The sequence below is a fragment of the Dermacentor albipictus genome, chromosome 6 (assembly GCF_038994185.2).
Source record: "Dermacentor albipictus isolate Rhodes 1998 colony chromosome 6, USDA_Dalb.pri_finalv2, whole genome shotgun sequence".
Classification (NCBI taxonomy): domain Eukaryota; kingdom Metazoa; phylum Arthropoda; class Arachnida; order Ixodida; family Ixodidae; genus Dermacentor; species Dermacentor albipictus.
In genome coordinates this window covers 133223753-133235915 of record NC_091826.1, presented here as the reverse complement: position 1 = coordinate 133235915, position 12163 = coordinate 133223753, and the positions used below count along the sequence as shown (strand labels likewise).

The following is a 12163-nucleotide window of genomic DNA, read 5'->3' as shown; positions in this document are numbered from 1 at the left end:
TAGCGGAGCGAGTTGGGAGTTGAGCGTTGATAGGAGGGTTGGTGGACAATCGATCGTACTGTCTCTGCATCCTAGATAGAGTGGATGTTCGACGCCAGTAGCTTGCTTTGTGAAATTTGCCAAGGTACTCGGTGGATTGCGCACAAGTCCAGTGAAAGATTCTTTTTTCACGCCACGCGTAAGGTATCGCAATTTCTTTTCCTCGGGCATTTGAGAGTCAGCTCTACGACACAGTCGTCCCAAGCCCTCGGCAAACATTGCTTCGGTTTCGTACTATTTTGCTTATTAATACCTCAAGGGTCCAAAATAGGACATTACATGAGGGGTAGACATGTAAAAGGCGGGATTGATGATGTTGAAATTAGAAAGATGAGCCGGAACACTCAATGGCAGATCTAAAGCGCGCTGTATTGCGGATGAGTCCAGTTTGTCTGGGAATGCCATTCCAGTCTCGGGCAGTTAGGACGAAGCATGACTGCAGGAACGTAGTGGTGCGGTCTTGTGGTTGGATAACCGAGTGAGGATGGCCTGTTGGACGAACACAATGAGCCAACTGGACCAGCTGGCTGTCACGAGGTATGGAATAAAAAAATCTGTTGTAGAGCGTAGGCGAGAGATGCGACGACGAGAGGCAAGAGGCGATAGGTCTAGTTTAGATTTTAGTGCGGTGTCTGGGTGTGCAACTCAATTAGTTTCTGGGCACGCTTCCACGAATCGACATCGCAAATGTTTCAATAAGCAGGCGCTGTATATTTTTTTAAGTAGCGATGCTGTCCTCACGTTTTCCAAGGCACGTTCGCCAAGGGCGAAATACACGTGGGAGAGCTTATGTTGTGCCGCCCATCCATGGACGTTGGCAACACGTTCGGACTGGTCAAGCCAGTGAAGCAATAAAATGATGGACACCGACCAAAAGAAGTACTAAAAAGGATAAAATCTAAAAGACATTTCGGCTTCCCTACGGAAGCCTCGTTCATAATTGGATGAAGGAAAGTTCACAGAAGCTTATGTTCACGGAAGCCTATACCTAAGCTTCAGTGAACTTTCCTTCATCCCATTGTGAACAAGGCTTCCGTAGGGAAGCCGAAACGTTTTTAGATTTAAAGACCAGACGGGCTTCCGTCTAACCCTCGATTTGGTCAAGCTATTCTTCAATGTCTTCATGTGCACCATCATGAAAGCGATCGGAAACCGGTGGTTGAAAGAGGGTTACGTGGGGTGGACTGTGAAACAGCGCCCAAGCGAATATTCCTGTAGGGGCTGGATCTCGGGAGCAAGGACTAGCAACCTCCGAATGAAGCGATGCACAGGCAATGAAATTGCAAACGGGCTGGATGGACCGCTCTAAGGAGTTGTCTGGAGCGTCATGCGAGGTTGTGTACCCAGCACATCCACCAGTGTCGTGGTTGAACGCGAACAAGTAGCAACACATTGAGCAAGACGGCGGAACAGCCTGTTGAAAAACCACCAGAACAAAGACGTCTTCCCCATTCGTATTGCACTTAGTCGATTAAAGCCCATATCCTTGTCGTCGTCTACATGTCTACATAGAACACTTGTAAATATTGCGACGTAGTAGTGACCGTGAATAATACAGCTGTAAAACTGTGAATGACAAAACTTACTTTTTATTTGGCGAACTTGTCGCCACAAAAACAAGCTGCACTGAAAGCACAGCAATAGCGGCTAACACGGTCGGCTGTCGTCGAAACCTGATCTGCCGCTCAAGTGCGTCGGCCTTTATACACGAGCCATGAAACGTTCCAGAGTAATCGCTAGTGCCCCCATGTGTTCCAGAAACTTCTACTGCATTCGCGTCGAGCATACCTCTAACCAGAGTACGCAATGTTCGGTGACAACAAACAGCGGATAGAGCCACCGATAACATTCCAGAAACGTGCGATACATGCAGGCGTACCCAGCGCTGAGCGGTAAGATTTGATAGATGGTGAGAGCGCGCACCTGAAAAAGATAAGCAAGTCGACGTGTCAATATTGTCCATCATGAGACCATCTGCTTACTTATAGAAAAAGCATTCACTGCCCTGAAAGCTGCTATTTTAGGACCCCTAACTTACCCCGTCGCGAGCATTTTCACGACAGACAATAGGTAATTCCTGCATCCCTAACTTTTAAAAGCAACTGTTGCACTTCCTGGACATCTATAGTACTAGTCCTAGTCTGAGCATGGTAACGTTTTATCTAAAAACTGGAAATGCTGAAATTCAAATGCACTCATTTTGAAGGCTTAGAGGCTATGGTGTTGTGCAGCTAAGCAAGGGGTCGTGGGATGAAATCCTGGCCGTGGCAGGTGCTTTTCGGCTGGGGCAAAGTCCAAAACACCTGTGTACTTTGCTTGCGATGAGGGCAGCTTAAAGAACTGCTGGTGATCAAAATTATTCTGCAGTCCTCCACTGCAGCGTTCCTAATAATAAAAATGTAGCGTATCACCGGACACCAGGGTGGAAGAGACAACGTTTATTGATTCCGTGCTCTTTTTATAGGGTGATGAACATGTCATCTGCCGACTGCTCCTTGCGTGGCCGAAAAACGATTACCATGAAAATGCAGTATGACACGCGATATCGGTATACAACATTCCTTTCTCCTAAGATTCGTTACACAATTGGAAAATGTCTGGTTGGAAAATGGAAAATGGAAAATGGCAATTGGAAAATGTCTAACGCATGTTGATCTTCGCGGCTTGACCGGGTCTTGGGTAGCTTGGCCCGGACTTGCCCCTGCGGCTGCTTCCATGCTGACCGGCAGCTGTTGTGGTCGTCTGGCTGTAGGAGGCAGCCTGACGTGGTAGTCTGCACTTGAGACTGGACCGGCTTCGAGCCTCGTCCAGGCGCTCCTCAACTGGTTCCGGTGCCTGTGATGGCGTTCGCCGTTGTCTAGCTGGACGATGTAAGACACCGGTCCTCGCACTGCCACAACCCTGACCGCCTTCCACCTTGGACCTGGACAAAAGCTTTTAGCATAGACCGCGTCACCGACACGGAACCTCTTAATCTCCGGTCGTTATGTTTCAGGCGCGTGTTGTCGGTCCGGAGGAAGTCTGTCCAACATTGTACTCAGCCTTCGACCGATCATTAATTCTGCCGGAGATTTTTCCGTGACCGAATGTCGCGTCGTGTGCTGTTTTAAGAGGAACCGCGAAATCTTGCACTGCGTTCAACCTTCCTGTTGCTTCTTTAACGCTTCTTTAACTTCTCTTACCATTCTCTCCGCCCTAGCAATAATGGCGGGATTGTAAGGTGCAGTGCAAATAGCACGCACACCATTGCACTTTATTAACGTTTGCAACTCCGAGCCAGTGAATACTGTGCCACTATCCGAAACGATTACGTCTGGCACACCGTGTGTCGCAAACATCTTCCTTAAGCTGGTGATGACAGCTGTAGCTTTCATGGATAACATGATTTCGACCTCAGCCCAGTTGCTGTACGCGTGTACCACGAATAAAAATACTTCTCCATTAAGTGGACCAGCGAAATCAATGTGTAGGCGACTCCAAGGTTGTTCTGGCTTGATCCGAAAATGCACTGGAACCTTGGGATCGCTTTGCCGGTTACTCTGTCAAGGCTGACAGTGTCGTACAAACTCTTCAATTTCGTGGTCCATTTTCGGCCACCACATGAGCCCTCTAGCTGACGCTTTCATAGCACTCATGCCAGGGTGATTTGCATGCAGGAGTTGAAGCACACTTTCTCTTGCTGCGTTAGGAATTGCAACGCGATTCCCCCACAGTATGCAATCACGATGCAACGACAACTCCGACTTCCTCACTTCGTAAGGCGCGAACTTGCTGTCCAGTTGCGTTGACGGCCAGCCACTAAGAATCCATTTTTTTTACAATGGATAAGACTTTGTCCTTCTGGATCAGCGCAGCGATGTCTGCCGCCTGCAGCGGTGCGCACTCGACCACTTTCAAGAGGAGCACGTCCCCAGGTGGACGTGGCTCGTCTTCGTCTCCCGGAGCTGGTAGACAACGGGGTGCACCGGCGTTGGAGTTTTCTTGCCCTCACCTGTACTAAAGGCTGTAGTTATACGCAGACAAATATAAAATCCAATGGAGCATTCTGGACGACACAACTTCAGGCACCCTCTTGTCCGTGTTAAATAGGCCCAGTAACGTCTTGTGGTGCGTTATGACCGTAAATGCTCGCCCAGCAAGGTACTGGCGGAACCGTTTCACGCCAAAGACAACAGCTAAGCCCTCTTTATCAATCTGAGCAGAGTTGCGTTCACTGGCTCCATGCGTCCGGGAAGCATAAGCTATGGGCTGTTCCTTCCCATCAGTCATACGATGGGCTAGCACTCCCACAGGAGATGCGTCACAGCACTAAATTAAAGGACGCTTGTTGTCATAGGGTACAAGTACAGAGTCGGACCTAAGCAATTTTTTTAGTCTCTCAAAGGCACGTTGGTGCTCACCTGTCCACTTCCATTCGTGGTCATGGCCGAGCAGTCGATAGAGTGGTTCTGCCACTTCAGTCTTGCCATTGAGGAAACTGCTCTAAAATTTACTAACTCCAAGAACGCTTGCGGCTCCTTTTTGTTTGTGGGTGTGGGCGCTTTATGGATGGCGTCAGTCTTGCTTCGGCTCGGATGTATTCCCGTGGTGTCAAACCTGTGACCCAAGAATTCAATGCTGGGCTTGTTGAATTCGCACTTGTTTTTGTTTACTCTTAAGTGCGCCTTCTGTAGACGCGATAGCACAGTTTCTAATATCTCGGTGAGCTCTTCCGCGTTACGGCCAGAAATCAAGATATCATCAATATAGGCTTTCACGCCGGGAATGTCTGCTAACAGCGTATCAATGACTCGTTGAAATACCCACGGCGCCACTAAAACTCCAAACGGCAGCCGTTTGATTTTGTACAGTCCCTTTATCATGTTAACTGTGAGCACTTCAGCCGATTCGTCGTGGAGCGTTAGACGCTGATAAGCTTGAACTAGATCCAGCTTTGTAAAAAATTTGACTGAACCCACAGCTGCGAGCATTTCAGCGGTAGTGGGCAAAGGATACTCGCTGCTTTTAATAGCTTTGTTTATGGTGCTACGGTAGTCACCGCACAGGCGTAATGTTCCGTCTTTGTTTCTTACCACTACCAGTGGTGTGGCCCAGTTGGAGTACGCGACGGGTTCCCATACCCCTTGTTGCACCAAGCGATCCACTTCCTTGCCCACGTCGTCCTTGAGGGCCAGTGGAACTGGTCGACTTTTGAAAAACACTGGTTGGGCGTCGTCTTTCAGTTCGATGTGAATTGGCTGTCCGTTGAAGCCAGGAAGGTCCCTGCGAAACACCTCGGAAAATCGTGAGGGCACGTCTTCCGCGCTTACTTGCTCGATTCCCCGCAAGCAAATGCCTAACGGCCTAAACCAGTTTCGCCCAATCAGACTGTTGCCTCGATTCTTTACTACCAACTATGGCAGCTTTGCCTTCCGGCTCTTGAATTCTACCAAGACGGTTGCTCGACCCAGCAGCGGTAACGCCTCCTTTGACCAGGTTACAGGAGTTGTTGCAGAATCTTGGAGTGGTATTTCACCCCAATTTCTCTCGATTACTCCAAATGTATCTTCACTCACAGTTGAGCACGATGCTCCGGAATCAACCTCCATCGGGACTTCTTGTCCTTGTATCTGTACTTTAACCATAAACTTCTGTTCTTGCTCATTCACTTCGCAAAGTGAAAACAATGCACTCATTTCGTACACGCCCTTGCTCTTTTCAACTTTCCTCTTTTGCTCAGGCGTCTTCCAGGCCGCTCTACGTTCGTCTTTTGAACGACAAGCCCTCGCTATATGTCCAACCCTTTTGCATTTGAAACATGAGGCTTTTCTAAAGCTGCATAAATGCGGAGCGTGCTCACCGTTGGAACGGTAGCAACCAGATCCTTCTGCCGTGGCGTCTTACTTCGTGCGGGTTGCTTGTATCATGCCCTGGCAGTCCTTCACCTCGTCTCGGCCTTGCATCCGTATGTCTCGCTGTTGCTTGGCTGTCACCTCTGCGGTCGCGGCTATGTCGTACGCAAAGTTGAACATAAGGTCGTGCTCTGCGAGAAGTCGCTGTTGAACTGCTTCGTTCTGGAAGCCGCATACGAAACGATCTCGCATCATGATGTCCAACGGGAGCTGCTCGTCGCCAAAAGCGCAGTCTTCGGCTAGCTTCCGAAGCGCCGTGACGTAGTCCGCAACCGATTCCTCGGCAGCCTGGTTTCTCTTGTAGAACAAAAACCTTGCGTATAGCTCTAAAGGCCTTGGATGCAGGTAAGTGCGAACCGCCGTCTTAATTTCCTCGTAGGTTGCTGCTGTTGGTCTTGATGGCTTCACCAGAGTCATGATGAGCCCGTACGCTTCTTCGCAGCAACAACTCGGCAGGACGGCTCCTTTCTGTTCTGCTTTCGCTATCTCATTAGCTTCGCAGAACATTTTGAGCCTCTCGACGTATTCGTCCCATAACGCGTTTGTGCCCAGACGATACTCCCCGATCCTGCCGACGGCCATCACCGCCGCTTTCTCGTTGCCAACTGTAGCGTATCAGCCGGACGCCAGGGTGGCCAGGGTGTCGTACATCGTCCAGCTGGACAATGGCGAATGCCATCACAGGCACCGGAACCAGTTGAGGAGCGCCTGGACGAGGCTCGAAGCCGATCCAGTCTCAAGTGCAGAGTACCACGTCGGGCTGCCTCCTACAGCCAGACGACCACAACAGCTGCCGGTCAGCGCGGAAGCAGCCGCAGGGGCAAGTCCGGGCCAAGCTACCCAAGACCCAGTCGAGCCGCGAAGATCAACACGCGTTAGACGGCCTATTGCACGTTATGGCATTGATAACTAACCAGACATTTTGCAATTGTGTAACGAATCTTAGGAGAAGGGAATGTTGTATACTGATATCGCGTGTCACACTGCATTTTCATGATAATCGCTTATCGGCCACGCAAGCAGCAGTCGGCAGATCACATGTTCATCACCCTATACAAAGGGCATGGCATGAATAAACGTTGTCTGTTCCACCCTGGCGTCCGGCTGATATGCTACAAAAAATTCAATAAGATAATCTCCAATAAAATAAGGAAAACACCGTACGTTAGTCAATCAAGGGAACGACTCGCTAAGATTCAGGAAGGGATACTCTACAATAGATCACATCCATGTCTATAATCACGTAATCGAGAAAATTGCACAGTACAATGAACCTCGTCACATGGCTTTCATTGATGACGAAAAGGGATTTCATTTAGAAGAGATACCAGCAGTCATACAGGAATTACGTAATCAAGGAGCGCAGGACGCTTACGTAAATACATTTGCAAGTATCTACAGGGATTCCACAACTGCCTTAATTCTACACAAGTAAAGAGGAGGAAAGGGGTCAGACAAGGAGACGCCACATCTTCAATGTTATTCACTGCGTGCTTGGAAGATGTATTCAAGCTATTAAACTGGGAAGGCTTAGGAGTAAGGAAAGACGGCGAATACCTCAGTAACCTTCGGTTCGCCAATGACATTGTTCTATTCAACAATACTGTGGAGGAGTTGGAACGAATGATTGAGGACCTTAATAGCGAGAGTGTAAGAGTGGGGTCGAAGATTAATATGCAGAAGACAGAGATAATGATAAATATCTAGGCAAGGAAACAAGAGCTCAAGATCGCAAGCCAGGGTCTGTGAAGGAGTACGTTTACCGCGGTCAACGAATCACAGGGAACCGTGATCATGAGAAGGAAAATTACAGAAGAACTAAAATGGGTTGGAGCGGATTTGGCATACATTGTCAGATCCTGAATCGAAGCTTAGCATAACTATTAAAAAAAGGTGTATAATCAATGCATTCTACTGGTGCGGACATATGGGGCAAAAGCTTGGAGAGTGACAAAGAATCTCGAAAACAAGTTAAGGACCATGCAAAAGGCGATGGAACGAAGACTGTTAGGCGTAACATAAAGAGAACGGAAAAGAGCGGTGTGGATGAGTAAGAAAACATGTGTAGCTGATATTCTCACAATAAGATAAAAAAGGGAGCTGCGCAGGCCCCATGTAATGCGTAGGTTAGGTAACTCGTGGACCATTAGGGTTGCAGAATGCCTGCGAAGAGAAAGGAAGTGAAGTCGAGGACAGCAGAAGACTAGGTGGAGCAATGAAATACAGAAATTCGCAGGCGCCAGCTGGAACTGATTGGCACAGGCCAGGGGTAAATGGAGATCGCATGGAGAAGCCTTCGTCCTGCAGGGGACATAAAATAGCCTGATGACGATGATGATGATGACACTGATAACAAACAAAGGAATCAAAGTCAAGCGTTGTACAGTAAACTACGTCAATAGTGCAGGTCCGCGAGAGTTGGTTCAAGTATTACGCTCACGCAGTTGACATACGGCAAACAAGGGTTATTAACGTAGAGCGGCAGAAGGAACATGGTAAGTAGGTGCGAAGGAATCTATCGCACAGAAAAATGTGTTTTATTTGAACGAGGTGTTGAACGAAATAAAAACAATGTGCGTTTTTATGTGTCGTGTGTTTGAACACGTTTATGAATACGCACCATCTACAGAATAGCGGTCGAATTCTCGGGTACGGCCGTAAGTGTTGCAAGCTCATGATATACAACCCGCGCTTCTTTTGCTTTCTTCAAGCACCCCACTCATTTCTTCATAGCGATAGGTTGCAATATAAGAACTGGGGGGCTTGAACGAAACAAAAGAATGTGCTTTATATATCATGCGATTGGAATAGTGCATGTGGCGCACGAGAACCTGAGAGTAGGTCTATAGACGGTAGGTATGAGAAAGGTGTTCAAAGAGATGTCAACCTCTTTAACGAACACAGGTCAGGGAACGAAGCAATAAAAACAAGGTTAACATTACCTAAGTGTGTTGGAATAATGAATCTTTATCGACGCACTTTTCAGGTGACAATCAGAAAATCAATATAAACCGGCCATTTTGAATTGCATCAGAGATAATTTGTGCTGCTGTATGGTTTAAAATTACAGAATTTATACGGTGCAAACTGACCACGCTAGAACAAGGCTTTGCCAATTTTAGATGCTTGTTTTCTGCAACACACCATCCTTCATGGTTTTAACGAAATTTTAAGGTCATTAAATTGTCATAGTTCTATAACAGAACTTATTAGAATTTTATAAGGCAACACTTGGCAGATCGGACATTTTTCTGAATTTGACTCACCTTGTGCGAAACGCTGTTTCCTATCGCGTCAATGATCAGCCATCTCGGCGCGTCCCATGTTCGCGCATGCAGTACAGAACGCAACGCATCTTGCTTATCTTGGAGGTGACACTAATCTGCTGTAAGTCACTTTAAGTGGTTCACTCCTTACAAAAAAGGTGATTGTAGCACAATTCTTGTGAAAATGAGACAAGCTTTCCCAAATATCTGTGATTTGGTGAAGTTTGTGTGTTGGTGAGCTTTCTGATGTATGAGTGCTTTTACTGCATTTCTGCACTCCACCCTGCACCGCACATACGGGGATAGATGCTACATGTGTCGACGTCGTCCAGTCAGTGACAGACGTAATTTGTGGCGCGTGAAACTTGACACAACACGTTTAGGGTGAAACCATCCTTATAGGTTATCAGATTTCAATGTTTGTTGATGTTTACCGCTCGTGATGTTTTATGGACAAGAATATTAGCACTGTACCCTCTTATCACCGCATATCAATAACTGGGGCTCCACCAAACTGAGATTAGGCACCTTTGTTACTGCAAATGTTTCCGTGAAAATTAAGATACCTATTTATTTATTTATTCATTTACTTACTTATCAAACGAGGGCTCGTCGCCATCCCAGTGTAGTCTGCGTTCTCAAACTCTGGATGCACGAGAAAGATAGAAACTGGTGATGCGAACATGCCCTCTGTCATCCTGTGTGATGTGACACACATGGTAGCTGGTTTCATCCAGCCAGTTACCGTAGGCACCACATAAGCACAGGACGAAATACTGCAATCATGCGGATCCCACGCACTGTGGGAAATGACGTAAGCGAAGCTTTTTGTCTTTCTCGCTCAAACTGGCACATCCGCCATTCGGCTTTGGTTTACGATCCCGGCGCCCAATGTACTGCCATCGCGCATTAGAGGATTGCTGAGACCTCTGTTTGAAACAGGAGCTGCACACACCATTGGTCATTCTGCAGCGAAACTGTATATGGCTAGTATCCCTGTACATGGCTAGGTTTCCCCGTGAACGAAAGCGATCATCATCAGTTGCTCATACCTCCATAATAACTCTTGCTCCTTTAAAGAAGGAAAAACTGCAATGGCGCATAGCACTCTAAGGCAGAAGCCACACACACTCAACAAAGTGAACTGAACAGTGCGTAAATTATTTGTAATCACACATACAACACCCAGAAAAGCCTGTAGAAATCTGTCATTATCAATTGCTCATACCCCCGTAAGCAATGGCTCATAACCTCATTTGCAATGGCTTATACCCCTGAAAGCAAGTTAAGAATGCAATGACTCATAGTCCAGTAAGGTTCATGGCTACTCACTTGCGTGAATTAACTGAGATGATACTACCCCTGTGTTCATCGCTGATTTCAACGTGCATGTGTTGGTAACAAAAGGGAGCGGTTTATGAGTTTCGTGTTGCAAACATATCCCTTGCGATGTCTTACGGATTCGGATCAACTGACTACCCAGCAGCGTTAGTGCACCGATTTGACATTATCAAAATGTGATTGCAGTTGCGAGATAAATAACCAACGCCGATCAAGGCTATAAATCAGTGTACGCATCTTTGGACGTGAACACTACCCCTAAAGAGAACAAATGACTTCGTACCTTTGTTCAAAATTATGTCACCTCCACGTCATGTGCGAAACAGCTTCACTGGACAACCAACGTCACAAAGTGACGTTGGTTGTCCAGTGAATAGGTCAAGATTGGTTGGTTGGTTGTTGTCCAGTTAATAGGTCAAGATTGTGTCTTTCTGTTTATTTATGTGTTCATTCACATTTATTTTTATTTGCTTCTATTTCATGACGAGTTACAGGAAGTTTGTTGTTGTTAGTTCTAGCACATTTTTAAAGTTGCCTGTATTAGATAGCATAATTACAATGCTTGATCTAAATCACTCGATGAGTGGACCATTGCTTGTACCAGAGTTCAAAGTGGTTAAGTGGAGAATTAGGTAGGTAATAAGATTTCCAATTTATTATTCTATTTACGACGCATATATGAGTCTACGAACATGGTATCTAATGAATATGCAATCCACATCCATTTGGAAAGAATTGACAGGGCTATAGCTCTTCTGAGATAATAATTTTCAAAAGGTCCAATGAAATGCATCAGCGTTCCAGTTGCATATGCGCTTGAATGCATCGAGCACCCTTTTCTTTTGAAAAGTAATTGAAGAATAGTGCATTTTTACCGAAGCGTGACGGCACATATCTCGAAACTGGCATATCCCTGCGAATTCATTAACAGTGGATATTCCTTGCATACTCACTAGCTACGATTCGTAGATTAATATACGTGCCATAACGTATTTAATAAGGAAGATACTTGTTCTAATTCTGGTAATTATTCAGTTGAACGATTGAATTTCTCGTAGAAATAATCATGCCACATCAACTAATTTGGAACAAGGGTTAGAATTTCCGTACCTGCCAAAGACCGTCTTTCAAAATTTGATGCAGTAAAAAAAAAAAACACTCCATTAGTGTATTCTTAAACGCGGGATGTGATTCTTGCACAGCTGCGAGATATTCCTTGTTGGGGGTTCTTTAACTTTCAGTCCCTTCGCGCTCTTCCTTATTCATGTAGTTTAGGCAGAACTTCCGCATTCAAGGCCTTACACAATTCCAGTAATGCCTCATATACTTCGCGCATCTTGTTCAACCTCTATGATCATTGCAAAAGACCCGTCATGTGCGCAGCGGTTATTTGCTGCGCCTTTCTATCTGGCCACGTGCACACACCTGCAGATTCTCACCTGCTTTACAAAGGTATTTTTATTCCACAATGGCTTCAGCTTTCCTATGTCAGAGAACACGAGCTGGTTCCGCATTGAGGAACACCGCATGACATTGTGAAAAACGAAGGAACAATTATAATTTCACCACATAACGCATGAGATGCCAAGCTACTCACAGTCTACGTCAGTTTATTTGTGGCAGAAC

At 46.4% G+C, this 12163-nt stretch overlaps 1 protein-coding gene across 1 annotated transcript; it reads right to left on the bottom strand.

The window, feature by feature from the left end:
- Positions 1-2679: 2679 nt before the first annotated feature.
- On the bottom strand, positions 2680-6512 carry LOC135902262 (uncharacterized). The gene is made up of 3 exons (XM_065432246.1): positions 5923-6512; positions 5112-5301; positions 2680-2874 (listed from the first exon to the last, which is right to left on the bottom strand). Exons 1-3 carry the CDS (start codon positions 6510-6512, stop codon positions 2680-2682), a joined length of 975 nt encoding a protein of 324 aa, XP_065288318.1.
- Between the last annotated feature and the right edge of the window lie 5651 nt (positions 6513-12163).

What these genes read in the sequence shown, in the direction of transcription:
- LOC135902262 (XM_065432246.1), bottom strand. Translation starts at nt 6,512, where the DNA reads ATGGCCGTCGGCAGGATCGGGGAGTATCGTCTGGGCACAAACGCGTTA. An exon ending in ATACAAGCAACCCGCACGAA is followed by an intron (nt 5,302 to 5,922) that starts GTAAGACGCCAC and finishes GGTGTTTCGCAG; the next exon opens with GGACCTTCCTGGCTTCAACG. An exon ending in GGGCCACACCACTGGTAGTG is followed by an intron (nt 2,875 to 5,111) that starts GTAAGAAACAAA and finishes ACGCCATCACAG; the next exon opens with GCACCGGAACCAGTTGAGGA.